Here is a 20282-nt window from a genome sequence, read left to right on the forward strand (position 1 = left end):
ACCCCCAATAGACTTCTTACATCTCATGGGCCAGAATATCACATAGCTCATCTTAGCCACAGGAGAGGCTGAGAAAGTAAGTATTTGGGTTTACCAACCTTTGTAGTGGGAGGGACATAGAAAAAGAGGAGCTTGAGAATAGCTTTTGATTAGCCAAACCAACAGTTTATGTCAGAGTAGTCATCCTAAAATATAAACTCATATATATTTTTTCATCTCCAGGGAGGAAATATAGCTTAAGAACATTGAGTTCTGGAGTCAGATTTCCTGAGTTCAAATCCTATCTTCACTTCTTTGCTAACTCTGACTTTGGACTTCTCTCTGCCTCTATTTCCTTTACTGTAAAACAGGGCTAATGAGGTACCAGTTGTATATGATTATTGTACTAATGACATGAAGTTAGCATGTGGACATTCTGTAAATGTTACCATCATCAACCAAAGCTTGGCAGCCCCGCGTAGATTCTGACCAAACTCAGAATAAGCTTAATGACTAGCATCTTTTTCCCACTTTGGAACAAAACAGCTTGAAAGAGTAGTTTCTAATAGTTTCGACTTCATAATTACTAACTTAAAACTGAGATATACAAAATCTCCATCTGACTAAAAGAATTCCTAAAAGATTTATAGTCATAACAATTGCCTGCCTTTACTGGGACAGTTTGTAACTGACATGTTCTTTTGTTTAAAAACAAAATACTGTAGGCCTCCTATAAATCCTTCATGTATTACAGCAGTATGATGAAAGACTTATTTTGACTAGAATCTATCAAATCAAGAATCTGAGCCCCTTCTGTAATTCGCAGTATAAATAATAGTTCTATATAGTGACTCAGAAACTTTTTTAAAAAGTACCAATTAGGGTTAGGGAAAAAAAAAATCTCTGCAGTGTTCTCAATTATTCTTACCAAAAAAAAAAAAAAAAACAGAAAAGGAGAATCAGGAGCTGTTTAAAGTGTAGTGGATACTCAACAAATAATTGAGGATGAAAAATAATTTGTAGAATGAGCAAAGCATCAAAAAATAATTTGAAGTTTGGCAAGGAACCCAGAGCAGCTTCTAGAAGACGTTGTTATCTCGTAGGGGACTGAAGGGTAGAGTCACCACAGACTGATTCCTCAAGTCGTCTTTGTAGACTTGGAGTAGGGGAGAGAATAAACAACCCTATCTAAGCAAAGTTCAAGTGCAGCCTCGTTCATGTGAGGAAAGTCCAAGTGACTGCAGACAGTACTGGGCCATAAGAGCCTTCCAATCACCAAAAACCAGAGTTTACAGCTCCTCCTGCTTACACCCTTCTTGTGCCTGAGTGTTCAGGAAGCGTGATTCCTCCATCAAATAGCCAGTAATTCCAAGATGACATTCCTTCAGAATGCAGAACAAACGAGAACCAAAATTCTGTCTTCATTTCTTATCTAAAGGAATGAATCCATCATTCTTCTATAGCTGTTGCCCACTTTGGGAAATCAAGTCAACTCTTCAACAGTCAGTCATACTGTCCAACGAGTTAGCACACTAGGCATGTTGCACATAGGCATTTGTGAGGAGTGTACTGACTACCATTCTCGTCTGACTTTCCCTCCAGAAAACCCGTTACGAAACGTATGTCAGCATTCTAAACGAAGGCGGCCAGAAGCTCCTGAATAACAGCGAAAGTGAGGCTGCAGGACTGAAGAAGTCACATTCGAGCCCTTCGCTGAACCCAGATTCATCTCCCATCACTGCCAAAGTCAAGCGTAACGTGTCAGAGAGGAAAGATCACCGACCTGAAACACCAAGCATTAAGCAAAAAGTTACTTAGAATCCACCTGCGACCAGGAAAGTGCTGGTCATGGGGCAAAATAGAGTTTTTCAAGATCTTTCTGGTAAATCCGTGAATATATTTAAAAAAAAAAAAAAGTCTGTGACTAACTGGTGCATTAGTAACATTTTCTATTGTATATTTTTGTTAGTTTCTGTACAAATTGTCCCTTTGCTCTTGATTTCTTTGCTTTGATGATTTTTGCTACTTGATAACTAATGCACCTTTTTTGTGAGGGGGAGGGGATCATGATTTCGGACTGAATTATGTATCACTTCTCCTTCGGTTTTCTCTTGTTTGCACTCTGCTCAGTTGTTTTATGTATTCTCAAACCAACTGTTACACTTTTTTTTTTTAAGGTTCAAAAATTTAATCTATTGTGAAACACTTAACTGGACAAACTTTGTAGTTTAGTAAATTCTTGCCAGAGTAATCCAAGCCTTTATATGTGAAATCTTGCCCAGTCACGGAGGTGGAATTGAGCACTCAGAGAAGTTCAATTCAGAGTGACAGTTCTGGGAGTCGAGATGTCGCACTGTGATGCAGCCGTGCTTGCATCTGAGCAGTTGTTGTGGAGTTCTGACCCTGCTGGACGCAGGGAAGGGGCGCGTGAAGATCGCAGGACTGGAGAATTTAGGCAGCGCGATGTAGCTTGCTTGAAGTGTCGAGTCCATTTCAGCCAAGCCAGGAAAGAGGAAGTGGAATCTTTTTGAAGGTTGAGGAAAGATGACACTGAGTTCATTTTGTTTTCTAAAGGATCGTGACCATAATCTAGTCTTGGGGAGCTGCAGAAGTAGGCATGTGTTTAGTCTATAGGAAATTGTTACATGACTTCCACAAGGCCTAGACTAGGAACCAGAACCATTTGTATCGTCAATACCCTGCCATCCAGGAATATAGATATAGATATAGATATAGACATGGTGTTATCTCCTGACCATATGAATATTGGGATCTTAACCAAAACAAAATAAGGGGGGAAAGTAGCTGCAGATTTCTGGCAATGGAATATTGATTCTTTAAAATCAATCTAAAATAGTAAGTAGTCTGAATGAATTATGGCTAGAAAACTGAGGAATCTGCTGGTTGCATATAGAGTCACTTAGTTTATTCTTATCTCAGCCTCTTTGACAGCCACTTGACTCTGCTACTACTGAATTTTATTTTAAATCATTTTTTTCTATCTACTCAAAACAGTCCGATTATCCTTGCAGTCATGGGCTTGTTTCAGTGATGGTCCCTTTGAAATTCAGGGTGATAAACAGAACATTCTCTTGTACAGGAAGGAGAAAGGAATGAAAATTGAGCCCACTATGAGTTAGAAATTTTTTGAAACCTATAAAATGATTTTGAAACCTTGAAACTTTGTGATCCTTAAAGCTATAATCTCCATGACTTCAGCACTAATAGAATCTCTTTTAATACTCTTCCCTCCCACAGAAATTTGCTCTAGTTCTACTTAGTTTATTAGCTAAAGGTACTATGACCAAAGAATCAGGGACTCTGCATGAATAGCATGGTTCCAGAGAAAACCTGCTGTTAAACCATGGTAGCGTCTAGTGGTATATTGTTCTGATGTACCAGCATCTAATCACAGGATTATTTATTCACATGTACTTCCTTCACCTACATAAACGCCCATATTTGCTGGTGTCCAGAAAAGAGAAACCCCTCTCTAAGATTGTAGCTGCTTGCTTTGTAATGTTTTGTCACATCTTAGAGAAACTCATTCTAACCCTCTGTCTTGTTTAGGTCGAGGCAATGACTAAATTTGTTTCAAAACCGAGAAACAAACAGGGTAGTTAACTAATATGGCTCTTGTACCAGATTCATTTTGTAGCTCCTGACCGAATCCAGGATTTCCACAAGGGAATCGTCTTTCCTCCTAGAATCTGAATAATCAGCCTGTTTGTTTTCTGCCTAGATAATTAATCCTAAGCTGGAGAGAGGTACCTATACCATGTCATTGCTGAGTCTCAATAGCTAAAGAAAAATAAATATCCCTGACTGGCTCGAATGTGTTTGCCCACAGTGTGAGTGTGTCTGTGTATATAGAATGTCTCTGTGTATTTACTCATAGTATACAATAGATGTTGAATGGTACCTTGCTACTGTGTTTCTGACATTTAGAGTAGTTCTAAAATTACTCGGTTAGCATCAGCACCGCAACAGCGTTGTTCCCGTTCTGTGACTCACTAATGTTATCTCCAGGAACTTCTGGATATGCTAATAGGTAGTTGGAAGAGAAGGACACTTTTGAAGCTGTGATATACTGGGTTTGCATAGTTTATCTTTAAAAACAACTGCAAGGATATTTGATGAGCCAGGGCACAGCACCGTCCATCTTTAAAGGATGGGCTGAGGACACCTCCTCCCTGAGGCATTTGAGGTTTTTGTCTGTTGTCAGTGTGCCTAGCTGTTCAAGAATTTTTCTTGTCAGAGGTAATGGCCCCAGATGTGACTGGATTTTGAGAGTCTTGCCCATAACCAATCACATTTTCTTTTATGGTATCTAGTCAGAAGAAATTGAAGACGTTTGCTTTCACAGCTAACCCTAGCTTACCACCCAATTCACGGTACAGGGGAGCTCCGCCTCCTCCTTTCCTTCCAAAGGTACTCCACCTCCCCCAAGCCCCGCCCCTCACCCATACCTCAGCATCGGGAGCCTTGGATAAATCATTAGTCCTCTTCACATAAATACTCTTAATATTTACTTTTCAGTCTAAAAAATCTTGGTAGTCATCAAAATACTTTGGTGGTAGTCTTTGTTGCACAATTGACCGTAGAAGTGGTTCATATGTAACATCTTTGAGTGTTTCAGGGTTTGTTCACCCACCTTGCGTGTTGACTGTCACAGGGAGGTGTCGGCAATTCCTTGTTAGCAAGCAAACTTAATTACTAGCATGCAGGGTCCTTGTATTATTGCCAGACCATAGATATTATTTGAAGTGCACTTTAAAAACAAAAACAAAAAAAAAAAACATATTGTTAACTCTTAGCAATGCCTAATTAAAGCAAGCAATACTTCTGTGCATTTTAATTAATCTCAGTAAAACCACGTGTGGGAGTGTCCTGGTAGAACTACAGTTCCTGGATTGTGTGTAACCTTTTCTATTGCTCTTAGGTAAAAGAGGATAGGAAGTGGCTTTGCGAGACCCTCTGTGCTTCTCCGACTGTTATCCTAATTCAGAACATGAGGACTGTTTGCTAGTTAGAAGTGATATGAGGGAATTAATTCTGGATGAGGACAGTTGGCTGGCTTTCTGAGGCCAAGCTAGGGTTGGTCTCTTGAATCTGTATTTCACCCTGTGGCCAAACCACAGACCTTCTGAGGCTGGAGAAGAATTTAGATAACCAGCAAGGAAGAAGGCCCCTTGCTGGCTAAGCACAAAATCAGAGTTTTCTGCTGGCCCTTGTCTGCTGCTCCTTCTATCATGTAAAGAGCCTGGGAAGATGTTCTCAGGTGAGGCACAGCCTGCTGTGGCCAGCAGCTGCATCTCTTCTCTGCCTTTATCCCTAATCTTAGACAATTGGAAGAAAATTGACATTACTATCAAGACCTTCTTGGGTTTTGTTAGTGGTCACTGGAATTTGAATTCATTTGGCATTTTTCCTTGTAGTCATCAGTTACGCTTTTTAAAGCCTGAATTCACAGGGAGTTTCTTAGCCTCGTTAAATCCTAATCTCTGTCTTTTGGTTCTTGTGGACCTGGTCAAGTTTTCAGCAGGTTGGTAGCTGCCTCCCTTAATTTCTGCATTGAACAATTGCTTCGCTTTTCAAATGACAGAATTTTTTCCACTTGGAAAATTAGCACTGTTAAACAAGTCACCAAAGTGGCATTCTAGGAGTCTAGTTAATGAGTAATAGTGTGACTTTGAGTTCAAAGAGCACCTGCTTTTCTTACAGAACATCTAAGTTACTTGACAGAAAAAGATCAGTCACCTTCATAAGGCAAATGAGCCTCTGGACTGACTTTGCTGGTCCAAAGCTTTTGAGCTGTCCCTTCTCCCAGGCCAGGCTACCAGTCTGCCCCAGGTCAACAGATCTGTCCACTAGCCTTTTGACGTTTTTCACCATTAAGTTGTCCAGAGAGCTTGAGCGATCGGTAGTTCGCCACAAAATACTCCCAACAAGTGATAGGTGCTTTGTCACTGCTTCTCCTCTCAGATTCCTTTGCAATGTCTCACTTTTACAAGGAGGATTGAAGTCCAAATTCGTTGCCATTCCCCTTTTCTACCTTTAGTATCCAAAACCCAAGTGGGCAGCCTTCTGCTTAGGACAATATCTGGCCTACTGCATGCAGAGAGAACGTCTTCATAAGAGAGAATGTCGGTAAATACTTGAATCTGCATGACGGTTTGTTGACTTGAATGCAACAGCAAGAAAATATTGCAAGTTAAATAACTGTATATACAGTAGGTTTCTTTCAGTCTCTTTGGCTCATCCTATGTAATTTCCGTGTGCATCTGTAGTATTGCAGCCTTTTGGAAAATCTTCATATAGATAGTATGTCAGGCATCAAAGAAAGTGCTTTCTGTCACCTGCCAATGTTGTATTTGTGGGTATTTATAGTTGTATGTATGTATATGTATCGATGTGTAGATTGTATATCAGTGTATGGTATATGTATATCAAATTTATTTTTGTCCTTAAATAACTAGAGTGATATGAAAAGCAAGTAAAAACCTCATAGAATTGAATATATAATGCAGTTATTGAGAGTATATATAGTGGTACTGTTTTATTGAACTTAAATTCAAATGATATTTTGATTAAATTTTTGTAATAATAAGATTTTGTGCTAGAAAATTCCATCTTTGAGCTTTGAATCACCAGGGCAAAAATGACTCTGAACTAACGTTGTGAAACTATTTCAGTGTACTGTGTACAATACCGAAGGGATAGCTCATTATAATTTGGGATATACAAAAAGAAAGAAAAAAAAAAAAACAAAAAAAAAACAGGCAGCCTGTGCAGTCTTAGCAACTTCAGTATTAAGAGCGCTTAAACATAAAGTCAAACTGGCAGTTTGGGGCTTTTTACAAAATGTGATGCTTTAAAGCACACGTTCTTTATTGTTGTAATCAGTCCAGAAAAACAGAGCTTTCAGAAGAAGTAAGTACCACCATATCATTTGTGTACCTGTGTCTATTTTACAGTAGATCAAACCACTCTCCTGGCACTACATCTTTACGTTCAAGAAATATTACAAATGCTGAAGTATATCAGGGCTTCCCAAGATCGGGTACTGTATTCTAGGAATCGCAGGTGCACAAACTGGCATCTGCGTCACAGGTAAAAGAATTTTAGGACAAACTATGGACCAGGTTAAAATTTTATTTAATATTTTTATACTTAGGTCTCTTTTCTTGCCTCTCCCCAAAGAAGAGCCACTGGCCTTAGTTGTTTGAGCTTACTGCTTATCTGACAGCGTGTACATAGATAACTAGAGATTAAAATTTTATTAATCAGCATGTTTGGTGTATTTAAAGCAGCATCTGAGTGCGTTTGAGTGAGTGGTCGAGCGCAGTGGATCTGTTCAAACATACTGCTTCATGTTCTTGTATCTGATTTTGATTCAGAGAATTGGAGTTGTGGAGCGGGAGACGAAACCTCAGCTCCAGGCTACAGTAGTGTGTCGGTAGTTACACCTGAGCTTTTTTTATTAACTCTACAGTCTCAAACTATTTTTGCAAATATACCATATTTCCTAATTTGTTCTCGACGTGCAGTGATCTGGCTCTGTGACTGATCAGCAGGGTCTTTGTTCTGCAAGAGTGTTTCCTTCTAAAAATTACAGTGCTTTGCAAAAACATCCATTTGATTCAGAAATCACATACAAAAGGAGAGCAAAAATAAAGTTTCGTTTTGGGCCTTAATCATTTGAAATGTTTGGACTTTCAATATAAAGCCATGTAGGTTATAAAGCCAAGGCACCATTTGGCATGGATAATAATAGCCACTCTGCAGAGAGTATATATGCACATTGATTTTTTAATGCCATTGGGATACTTTTTTTAAGCTATAGAAAGAAGAGGAATTCGTCCAAATTAAAGTCAGGGGTGGGAGGAGTGTGAGAGCTGCTTGCCTTCTCTTTGGGGTAGACATGCATGTAGTCAGTCCTCTGCTCCTGAGAGACTCAGAACCCGTTTACTGTCCCATTAGGTGTGTAAGGGGAAAGGTTCACACATCTGGGCCTCTCACGTGCATAAATATGCTTGCACTATGTACACATAGTGAATCTTTTATATAAACTTAAGACATAAAGGGCCAGAGTGTTCTAAAGAGATGATGAACAAAGAGGGTGGAAATTGCATCACAGGAATGCTTTCCAAGGGCCAGGGAGGAGTCTGAGCTCTAGTGTCTGGCTCTGAGACTGCACTGCATTTTAACAAATCCGTGAGGGGATACTTATCACATCCTTTCTGGTAGACCGCCAAATTGATGACTCGCTTATAATTCACAAGCAGCTGCTCTTCAGCATCCCTCAGTAGCCTGGGGAAGTTCCAGAAGGCTGGTATGCACCAGAAGGTGGCATTGCTGCTTGCTCTGAAGATCATTCCATTGAGAAAGGAGTGCAAACGAAAAGCGACAAAGCTCTTACACAGGAGCACTGATGTGCCTGAAACCGCTCCCCTCTGCGCCTCCCTGGTGAGAGCTCAGATTGAAGTTTGCTGAACAGTTAAGTACTTTTCCATCAGCAACAACAGTGAGGATGGAAATGGAAAGGAACCTAGCTAAAATATGTTTCCCTTTGCAGGGTCGAGAGCTAAACTCTCACGAATAGTGTTATAAAATAAGCACCTTAACTTCAGTTGCTGAAAATGTTGGTTAATGGAGAGAATTTTGGAGTTTCACTTATTATTTCCCTGTGATTCTGCCTAGGTAAGTCTTCAGACACAAAGTTGCAGCCACAAACCTCAGTTAAGGGCAGCACTGCAGGTCTGAAGCTCCTGGCTCTAACCCCTGAATCTGGGGCAGCCTTCAGAGGGTGACAAAGTATTCCCTCTGCATAGAGGAGCTCTGCCTGGCCCTCCACTCCACTTGGGCTCCTACTGAGCATCAAGCACATCCTGAGTTTCATATGCTGCTTCCCCAGCTTTAGGAATCCAGCTGTCCTAATAACAGGCTGATTCTGTGGAGGCAAGATATCAACTCTGAGAGTGACTGAGTCACTGGGGGTGACACACAACAATGGTATTAAAAAAATTCTCTGACTGAAGCGGAGACCATATATTTTGCCTTTGCATGACAGAAGTTGGCACATTGAGCTCTAACCAGGGATGGATGATATCTTTGCCTTTGTACCCAGATTTCCAGAAATGGAAAACGTTTCATTTCCATGGGAAGGGTCAAGGAACACTAAGCTTATTGCTTAGCCATTCTGCTCAGTCCAGATGAGAGCTGTTGGGTAAAGGCCTAAATGCCTCCCTGCATTCTCTTCTACCTCAAGATTTAGGAGCCCAATTCTAGAACAGAAATTTACACAAGTGGAGAACCAATACTGTCAACCTTGATTACTGTAGAACAGGCAGAAGGGTGTTAGTTTGTATCCTTTAGTATAAAACAAGCTTTTAACCTTTCCAGCCTATTAACTGGGTTATATTTACTGTGGCTCAAAATAATTGGCAGTGTGGAACATTCCTTTACCTTCAAAGTTTTCTCCACCAGTCATTTCAGTTTCATTGCAGTCCTGGTGCCATATGTCCCTGCAAATTGTGAAAGTAATTAGTGGCAAAATAGCAGCCTACTCCTTTTCAGTGGCCAAACTGTCAGCATTAGAAGACTTAGGTAAGCTAGTGGTACCGAATCTTGTACTGGAAACCTGTTCCTCATTACCACCCACCAGATTTGAGAAATGCCATCTCCTATAAATTAGGGCATTTATGGTGGTCATCTTTTGAATGGAACAGTAATTTATGTGGATATTGTTAAAGTGTTTAAAGACTATTTTGAAAATTAAGTTTACATTTTACAATTGCTTTATTTTTTATTAAAATAGTTGTACATAAATATTACCCTCTTTCATTGTTGTTGAAGTAAAGCTAAACCGTGTAGACAAGCGAGTCATCTGATGTGTATAGAAGCTGTGATATTTATAGTACATTTCTCTATTGTGTAAATGTTCATGAATATAACTTCCTGTGTTTTTATAAGTTGGAGGTAATTTGTTGTTTTACAACAACAAAATTTATTGCATTTAAATGGTTTTTATGTAATAGAAATCATGCAAAATAGTGAAGGATTTAAAGTATGTATATGATATCTGTAAATGTAAAAACTTTAGGAAGAAATAAATCCAACAAATTTCAATCATTTGGGAGAATGTTTTTATTTGCTTATTTAAGCACCTAGAATAATACCTTGAAAAATCAAAACAAATACAACACACTCTTCCATAAAAAAACCACCACAAGTCCCACAGTGAGAGATTTGGCCAGGGTAATTGAGTAAGGTACTGAGAAAGACATATTGTTAGCTCTGACTCACCTCCGTTGACTTCCGTGAAAATTTGTGTTTGCATAGGACGATGAGATGAGACCGAAGATGCTTGCTGTCTTCATGGAGGGGCGGGGCGGGGGGGGGGCGGCTTTGTGCAGGGGAGGAACAAAACCTTTTGAAGTAATTTCAAGAGCCCATTTGCATTTCCATTTACCTAATACTTCCCATCAAAGCAAAGGACCAGAGGAGTTAATTATTGCCCTAAAAGGCAAATCGTGATCACTGCTTTATGGTGTCTTAAATATACATTTGTGTTCTTATAACCAAACTTAATGTTAAAAATAACATCTGTGGAGTTGGAAAATGAAAAAATAAAATTCTACCCTAGTCACTTCTGAATATGATAGAGAATGTCTTATGTTTGGGGTTTGGGCTTTTTGAAGCAAGGTCACTGGTTACATCCTCTTAAATGGAACAGCTGCCTGGGAGAGATCAAAACTGCTATGATGTGTAACTCTCAAAGAAATAAATGGTTTGGGATTGGTGGACAGGTCTTTCAGCACTCCTTGACTGCCACTAAAATTTCTATTTAGAATGTGAATCTCAAACATGAATCCGCTTATACAAATATTGAATCATATTGTACATCTGAAACTAATTTTATATGTCAATTTTATCTCAATTTTTTTAAGATAAAAAAAACATAAATCTTCATTATCCAGTTGTCTGTCCTCTGGAGCCAGGCGTTTTGTGTAGCTTGTCACATTCTGTTTGTTGCACAATTAATAATATTAGAACCAAAGGAACTATAAAGATCATTTTTAAAAGATGAACACTTAGGAGAGGAAACTAAAACTCAAGGCAAATTAAGACATTATAATGAATAAACCAGCTAGTCTAAATAATGTTTCATCTGTAAGATTAATTCTATTCAACATACTCTGAGATTTACCAGTGAGACTGCTGAAGCACTCAATTTTTATTAAAAAATTGTAAGCAGTGGGAAAAATTAGAGACAGGCGTATTGGAGAAGAGTGTGAGTTCTGGATGCTGTCAACCAGCGAGCTTGATATTAATTCTGGGCATAGTTTTGGAGTGAATAATAAGGGAGGCAGCAATTACTGGAAGCCAACCTGGGTTCGCAAGAACAAACCATTTCAGACTGCATTTGTTTCTGTTAAATTAGGTAGATTAGAAAAACATAGTAGACAGAATATCTGAACCATAACAAATTTAACATGGTCTTTAATGAAATATGGGCAAATAGAGCAATATGATCTGGATGTTAGTACAGTTGGTGGGTGTGTAACCACTTGAATGCTGCTAATTAAAGGATTCATGTCAACCTGGGAGAGCATTTCTTACGTCCTGCTGCAGAGCTTGCCTTTGGCCCCATCTGTTCAACATTTTAATAACTTGAGTGAAGCTACAAAAGGGGAGTTTGTGAAAAATGTATATTCATAAAGCTAGGAGAGAATGATAATACTAAATGACAGAAATCAGGATTTGAAAAAAATCTCAGGCAGAGAAATGGGGCAAAGTACAAGGTAAAATGTAAGCATGTACAATTTCATATTTCAGTTAAAAAAATTACGCAAGGTCAAGGTGTAGGACCTTGTGTTGCATAATATAGCAAGTGCACAGGAATGAAAGCCTCCACCTTTAATCCACGGCAAGCTCAGTGAAATGAGCAGAGTGGTGTAGCCACCCAAAAACACGGTGCTATCTCAGGCATACTCTCTGTATGTAATATAAGTGTTGTCCCTAAGACAAGAAAGGTGAGTCACACTGCTCTGTACTGGTGACACTTGCACCTGTACAAATGGCCTTGAGACTTGGAGTGCAAAACCAGGGAGTATTCAAAAGCTGCAGCCAGGATGGTGAAAATCTGAACAATGAAATAAGAGGAACATGGGAGATATGTGAACTGGGGATGGTTAGCCCATGACAGAACTAGGGAAGACTGGTTTTAAACGTTTAAATGAGTCTTAGGAGGGAGAGCAAAGAGAACTGTGCTGTAGCAATCCAAGGGCGTTAACTGGGGTCAGTTATTAGCACCTACAAGAAGAAACACAGTAGAGGGAGTGCTTTCCACTCAAAGCTGGGCACGATAGACAAGTCCTCTGCTCCTAGAGTAGTTCAGATATGGGTTGGCACCCATAGGGTGGGGGGTTGGGAGGAGAGGCAATATTGAGGAACAAGAGAAACTCCAAATGAGTAGTTGGATTGTAATAACGATGCTTCGTGATGTTATTATTTAAAATATCTACTGAGCACTTAGGTGCCTGGTAGTTTGCTAGCTACATAGCATGGATCCTTTTGTTCATTCTTTACGTAATCCTATGATGTAGCACTAATATTTGTCCCATTTTGCTGACGAGGAAAAGCCTGTATCAGGCACCAGTGCTGTCTGAGGTCCAGGGCAGGGCCGGTTTGCTTGAGGGTGTTTCTCAATCTCTGTTCTGGCCTCAGCTTTAGCTTTTCCCTTGGTGCTCAGATGGGGTCTTTCTCCGTGCTCTAGTAACACTGTTATGGACTGAATGTTCACGTCCCACCCAAATTCATGTGTTGAAATATAATCCCAAATACAATTGGGGGCCTCTGGAGGGTGATTAGGTCTTGAGGATGGAGCCCTCGCGAGTGGATTTGGTTCTTGTATAAGATGAGGCAAGGGAGCTTTTCCGTCACCATGTGGGGATACAATGAGCAGTCAGCAATCTGCAGCCTGGTAAAAGGATCCTACCGCAAACCAAGAATCTTTGACTTCCAGCCTCCAGAACCGTGAGAACTGAATGTCTGATGTTTGCAAGCACTCAGCCTGAGGGACTTTGTTATAGCAGCCTCAGCTGACTAAGGCACTCTCAGCTGCATCCCACTGTTCTTTTCACTCCATACTTGCTTGCCTGGTAGAGGGGATTGGAGGGAGCTGTTCTCTGTTCTAACTCTCAGTGTTAAGCAGAAAGCGTGTCCGTGAGTGTCAGTGCCCAGCTCCTTCCCTAGCTATAGTTCTGGGCCCCTGCAAGTCCAGTTGACCCTTGAAAAACATGGGTTTGAATAACATGAGTCTGTTTGTCATCAGATTTTTTTCAGTAGAGTTAGCCCTTCTTACCTGGGTTTCACATCAGCAGATTCCACCAACCGCAACTAGGAATGTGAAAAATGCTGTTTTCCATCCAGTTGGTATCTGAGGATACAAAACCCAGGGATACAAAGGTGGATTCTAAAGTTTTTGGAAAGTCAACAGATTTTCTACTGCCCAGGGTTGAAGCCCCTAACCCCAGCATCGTTCAAGGGTTTACGGTATTCCTGACCTGGCTCCAGAGGTTGAGTTCTTCTTTTCTGCTCTCTTTACCCAGCTGGAACAGGTATTTATTAGGGTAGTCAAGGGAGACAGTGTTTGTTGCTTTTTCCACAGCAGTGTATGGCTTTTGTCTCTCGGGGCGAAGGAACCCTGCGCCTGTCCTGCAGCGGCTGCCATTTTTCTCCCCCAGGCCTGTACCAGGAGGGATGCTTGCTCAGGACTTGCCAATCTTTTCTGTGACAGCCCAGTGAGGTCCATGGAGAGAGCCTGCAAATGGATGCAAATACCTCTGATATTTGCAGCCCCCAGGTGTTCCAGATTCTCCTGCTAGCCTACCCTCATCCTTTACCAACTCATTGACACGGGCAAGGACGCACCTCCTGCCTCTCCTCAGGCCATTTCTCTTTACTTAGATTGCAGGTAGATGGTTGTTTTGCAACCTCAGGACTTTGATGGGTTCAAGAAAAGTTATGAATTCGCAGATTATCTGGCTTTTCTTATTGTGATAATGGGAGCCATGCTCTTTCCAATTTTCCACATTCCAAGCAGAAGCCAGAAATCTGTTTAATATCCTATGTTTTGATGGATATTTTCCCCTTGACATTGTTTATTTTATATATTTGTGCTTTTTCTGTTTTTCCTTATTTAGGTTAGGTACTGGTTTGTATATTTCCAAAGGATTTGTATTTTGATACTTATTTTTCTGTTTATTTCTGCTTTAATTTTTTTTATTCTGCTTTCTTTTTATTAGTGGTTTTTTGAATTGGAAATATAATTCCTTTTATTCTTAAGTATTTACTGTTATTTATTAAATGTAGTGTTATTAATTTTTCTTCTGATCACCATTTTAATTGTGAAATATAGTGATATTTCATGTTTTTATTACCATAGTTTTAAAAAAAAGTTTGCAATTAAGATTGCCATTTCTGCTCTAACTCAAGACTTATTTGTTAGAGACATTTTTTAATTTCCATGTTGAAGGGCCTTTTAAATGTTTGTTGTTAGTGTCTAATTTGGTTGCATTTTGATCAGAGAATGCTGTTCATATTTCACCTATTTCTTGAATTGTTGCAGTCCTTGTGTAACACAGCATGTGGACAGTTTTCAGGACTGTTTCATGTGCTCCTTAGAGGACATGTTCTATATTTCAGGGTATAAAATTTGATATAAAAAAAAAAAGTTTGATATCTATCCATACATTCTACCTTATCGATTGTGCCTTGTTTTGTTTTAGGTCTTCTGAATTTTTAGATATTTTCCACTCATGATATGTCTTGGGCTGCAAGGAGCATATTAAAATCTATTATTTGTATGCTTTTCTCAGTTATTAGCGTAGTTTCAGCTTCGTGAAGGTGGTTGCTGTTTTATCGGTATACTGACATTGATAACCATTAGCTCTTCATCAGTGAAGTTAAACATTTACATTTTAAAGTAGTTAATGAATTCCCCTGAATCCTACTGTTTGCTGTGGGAATTATAACCCTCTTTCTTTATGGTTTCCATTTACCTGGTATAACATTCACCTCACCTTAATTTTCAACCTTTCGACATCACTTCGTTTTAGGTATGTCACTTGAATTTGTTTTGTAAGCCACCCTGGAAACTTTTTTCTTTTAATAGGCAAGTCAATTACATTTTCATTAGTTGATGTAACTAAAATATTTGGTCTGAAATCCGTCATATTAATTCGAGTTATATTTACTGTGTGTATCGTATTTCATATTTACTGAGTTTCGATGTAATGTTTCTTTAATTATTTTTACATTATTTTTTAGTTGTTTTTTTAATTGAGGTGAAATTCACTTAACATAAATATCATTTTAAAGTGAACAACTGAATGGCATTTGGAACATTTAAAATGTGCAACAACTGCTCTACCTACTCCCCCAAAACTCCATCTCCCTAAAAGGAAACCCTCTAACAATTAAGCATTTGCTCCCCATTCTGTTCTCCCCCTAATTCTGGAAACTGCCAACTGCATTCTGTCTCTATGGATTTTAAATTGCTGTGCGGGTGTCTGTGTGTGTGTGTGTGTAAATACATATGACAAAATTTACCATTTTAACCAGTTTTAAGTATGCAATTCAATGGCATTAATTACGTTTAGTGTTGTGCAATCATCACCATTCTTTCCAAAACTTTTTCATCACCTCTAACGAAAACTCTATGCCCATTAAGCGATAACTCCCCATTCTCCTTTCCCCCTAGCTTCTGCTAACCTATTTTATTTTCTGTCTCTATGAATTTGCCTATTCTAGATACTTCATATGAGTGAATTCATTCAATATATGTCCTTCTCTGTCTAACTCATTTAATTCAACATAATGACATCAAGGTTCATCCATGTTGTAGCACATATCAGAACTCCATTCCTTTTTATGGCTGAAAAATATTCCATTGTATGTATGTGCCATTTTTGGTTTATTATTCACTTGGATGGACACTTGGTTTGTTCCACTTTTGGGCTATTGTGAATAATGCTGATAAGAACATTTACATATAAATATCTGTTTAAGTCCATGTTTTCAATTATTTTGAATATATACTTAAGAGTGAAATTACTAGGCCATGTGGTAATCTCATGTTTAACTTTTTGAGGAACCACCAAACCCTTTCCACAGTGGCTGTATCATTTTATATTTTCACCAGCAATTGAAGATTCCTCGCCAGAAATTGAGTTCCAATTTTCTGTATCTTTGCCAACACATTATTTTCCATGTCTTGAATTATAGCCATTGTAGTAAGCGTAAAGTAACATCTCATTATAGTTTTGATTGTATTTCTCTAATGACTTCAAGCTTTTTATGTGCTATTGACCATTTTTGTATCTTCTTTGGAGAAATGTCTATTCAAATCCTTTGCCCATTTTGTTGTTTGTCTTTTTGTTGTTGAGTTGTAGGATTCTTTTTATATATTCTGGGTATTAAACTCTTATCAGATATGTAACCTGGAAAAAATTTTTCTTCCATTTTGTGGATTGTCTTTTTACTCTCCGGATAATATATATTTATTCTGATATTTATGGTATTTTAAAATTTTATTCTGGTAGTGTTCTTTATAAAGTAAGGTCCTCAAATAATGACATTTCATTCGATGTTGTTTCATTGTAACATTGATGAAATGTGTAGGAACTTAACTCTTGTTTATATCAATTAGCCTATGGTAAAATTTCATTATATGTCATTTGGCCACAGTTCCGAGAACATATTGACAATGTTAAGTGAGGACTTATTATCTTCTATTTGATTTGTCAGCTTTAAGTAATATTTTTTTTTACACATTACCTATGTAGCAATTACTAAATTTATTTTACATTTCCTTTTCATTCTCCATTCTCTTAGGTTTTTTGGTTTTGTTATTTCTTTGTCAGAATATATGTGTCATATTATTCCTCCACTTCTGTCTCCATGCTTGTATTAGCCTTTATATAAAAATAAATTCAATGCTCACCAACACATTTTTTTACCAGAATTTTCCTAGTTATCTCTTGGTTGGATGAAGCTCAAGTTCGAGTAGATATCTTAGGCGGGTTTTCTGAATGTTATATTTCTAGAGTTCTTGTATTTTAAAAACTTTTTCAATACCTTTGATATTTAAAGGACTATTTTACTTAATATAAAATTCCTTGGCTCACATTTTCTTGGGTTTCTAAAGATATTGCTCTGCTTTTGTTTTGCTTTGTATATTACTTTCAAGAAGTCTAATGCCAAGCCGAGGTCCTCTCCCTTATAAACAGTTCAACCTTTAAGCTTGAGAACTAAAATTTTTTTTCCTTTATCTTTAAAGTCTGATTATTTTAATAAGATATGTCTTATAGTTGGCTACCCTGGTTCAATATTTCTGGGTACACAGTTGGTACTCTCAATGTGTACACTTAGTTTTTATTTCAAGGACATTTCTTAGGATTTCAATTTTAAAGATCAGTGTTTATTTATTTTTTCTATTTTCTGGGACTTCAATTCTATGTATGTTGGATCTTCTTTGCTTGCCCTTTATATCTATGCCACTTTCTGTCTGTTCCCTTACAACTCTTCTTAATTTTATTTTCTCTGTTCGAGCTATATCATTTCTCTCATCAGTGCTCCTTATTATATTTTCAGTCAAGTAATTTCCTTTGTGCCCCTTGTAATTTAATCTTAATTTTTGAGATGATTTTCATTTCTTTCTGAAGTTTGGTAAACTCTTATTTCTTTCTTTCTTTCTTTTTTTTTTTTTAGGAGGGGAGTTTAGATTTCCAAATTCTTGAAAAATCTTGAGATATTTTTCATAATTTCAAATTTTTTGTTCAAGGATATCTATGATATTTGATGTTGGTTAAGAGGTGAGATTTTCCCTGCTCTTAGGAGGATAGAGAGAAGACTGGACAAGTTTTAATCAAATTCTTATGTTCTGTTTTCTTCTTACATGTATGTAGAAAAACTGCTATTTTTTTCTTGTTATTTGAAATGCATTATGTTTTCCTGGACCAACAATAACACATGATTTAAAAAAAAAAAAAAAGTCAGGAGTAAGGAATTTGCATGGCTTAGTAGGTTTCTTAATTTGACTGTACCTTCTTCTCTTAGAGTAGCAAGGTTCAATTTCTTTAATAAATGGTGCCTTCTGAAGGAGGAAGTATTAATAGATTTTGCAATTTCCCTTTGTTTTTATGGGACCCGTAATTTCTAACTCTTGCTTCTTCCTTTCTCTTCATAACCAAGCCTTCTGCTTCTAATTGCCTCCTCTTCTCCCAGAAGTGATGCTTTCCTAAAATTGTCATCTCAAATTCTGAATGCTTTTGAGTTTTTTCTTTGTAAGTCCCCTTTAGCCAGTGCTCTTCTCCACCAGGTCTCAGAGCTTCTCAGAATTTCTCCAATCGGAGTGAGACTCCATCTCTCGGGGGGTTGTTTGATCTGTATTCTGCCACAGCTAGTCGGCCCCCCACTATTCTCTTGCTTTTCTTTGTAGTTTCTCTCTGATTCGCTACTTCTACACTCGAGAGTTATCTCTGATTATTTTAAGATATTCCTACTTAGACGCAAATGAATTTTAGTACTCTTTTCTCCTGTAGAGGAACACATTCTGTAGGCATGTTTTTAAGGATAGTTTTATTTGAACTCCTTTGTAAGTTGCGTAGTTTTTGTAGGTTGTACGGGTATATTCTAATTTAGACTGCTGTCATTATCCCCTGAGAACCAGGAAGTCTCTGTACCTCAGATTATTTATTTTAAAACAAGAATGTTCAGAACTTACCTCTCGGTATTATTTTCAGGATCAAATGAGGTAATGCATATAGAATTCCTAGCCTAGTCCATGACACATATTAAGTGCTGAGCAAATTATAGTTGTTATTATTATTGCTGTTGTTGCTCTTCTGATTGACATTGTGAGTCTTCTCCATGTTGGCTGTTTTCACAAGATCCTCAGGTGTCAAGAGTCCCTAGGGAGGGAGAATCTGAGATTTAATTCTAAATTCTCTCTTAGTAACACATGGGCTAGCCTTGTTTTCCTTCCGAATTCAACATGAATTAGACAAGGCATCATTTTTATCATCTCTAGAAATATTTTTTTTTAATATTCTGATACTTTTCCACTGAGAATAAATGCTTCTTCAAAAGCAATTAATCATAAAAGCAGATGGAGTGGTAATGGATACAACCGCCTTGTGGGTCCCGGCAGGAGGCCGGGGATGGCAGCTCCGCCTCTCACTCTGCCTGAGCTGCCTGCTGTGGTCCCTGTGCCATTTGGTATTTTATAAGATTCACTTTACCAAACTGAGCTGTTCCTCCTTTCTTCCACTTTGTAGTTTTCCTCTCCCTTTTCCTGATGCTTCATTCTTTTCTTGCTCACTCTTCCCCATTGTTACCCTCTGCCCTCTCTTGCACCCTCCACCACACACACTCTACAGTGTGTCACCTGATTGAATAGCTTGTATTTAGAACATCTCTTTTCCCAGACTGAAGTTAACATGTGCCCTCTCATTCAGTTTCCACTTCTTTTCCCTGCTGCCTTTACTAAACCATCAGTATCTCTGGTATAGCCTATATAACATGTAATGCATTCAGGCTAAGTGACTCACTTAGGATGGAGCACTGGGAAACAGTTGCCCTTGGACCTCAAGCCTTTAATGAACAATGCTGGTTCTTATATCCCTCCTTAAGCAATGACATATACTATTCCAGGGGCAATTGTGGCAGCACAGAGTTAGAGTATTCAATTATTATTGTTCAAGAATCCATGGAAATCCTTTTAGTCCAATTTCCTGACTTTAGAACAGAAACTGTTCTGGCATCTCTATTTCCCAGTACTCAAGAGCATTCCTAACATGCACAGAGTTCTTGGGAAATGTGGGAGGCTGAGTAATGGTCCCCATGATATCCAGGTCCTAGTGCTACTTTATATGTCAAAAGGGACTCTACAGATGTGATTAAGTTTAGGATCTGGAGATGGGGAGGTTACACTGGAATATCTGAGTGGGCCCAGCGTCATCGCAGGGATCTGTTTAAGAGGGAGACGGGATGTCAGAGAGGAAGTGGGAGATGTGTCCACAAAAGCAAGATGTTGAAGTGATATGAGGAAAAGGTCACAGGACAAGGAATGCATGTGGCTTCCAGAAGCTAGAAAAAGCAAGGAGACAGATATTCCCCAAGGGCCTCCGGAAGAAACTAGCCTTGTCAATACCTTAACTTTAGCCTATTGAAACGGATTTGGGACTTTCGTCTTCCAAAACTGTAAGAGAATAAATTTGTGTTGTTTGTTTTAA

At 38.5% G+C, this 20282-nt stretch overlaps 1 protein-coding gene and 1 long non-coding RNA gene across 4 annotated transcripts in view; one reads left to right on the forward strand and one right to left on the reverse strand.

The window, feature by feature from the left end:
• PSD3 (pleckstrin and Sec7 domain containing 3) overlaps positions 1 to 20282 on the forward strand; it is a 407146-nt gene that overhangs the window by 376646 nt on the left and 10218 nt on the right. The window contains exon 16 of one of the 2 annotated variants that reach the window (XM_011373102.2): positions 1582 to 10110. The exons of the other annotated variant lie outside the window; for it this stretch is intronic. Coding sequence (XP_011371404.1) covers positions 1582 to 1797 — 216 coding nt within the window. The 3' untranslated portion in view covers positions 1798 to 10110. Of the gene's footprint in view, positions 1 to 1581; positions 10111 to 20282 lie in introns of those variants that run through there. 2 annotated transcript variants of the gene reach the window in all.
• On the reverse strand, positions 2452 to 14076 carry LOC111728981. Of its 2 annotated transcripts, XR_002776040.1 has the most exons (6): positions 13551 to 14076; positions 13349 to 13423; positions 10288 to 11006; positions 9448 to 9506; positions 4634 to 4750; positions 2452 to 2582 (listed from the first exon to the last, which is right to left on the reverse strand). It is a non-coding gene; the product is annotated as an uncharacterized LOC111728981 (long non-coding RNA). The 2 variants fall into 2 exon arrangements; XR_002776039.1 differs by having other exon boundaries at positions 13349 to 14075.

Source organism: Pteropus vampyrus, unplaced genomic scaffold (genome assembly GCF_000151845.1).
Source record: "Pteropus vampyrus isolate Shadow unplaced genomic scaffold, Pvam_2.0 Scaffold8, whole genome shotgun sequence".
Lineage (NCBI taxonomy): Eukaryota > Metazoa > Chordata > Mammalia > Chiroptera > Pteropodidae > Pteropus > Pteropus vampyrus.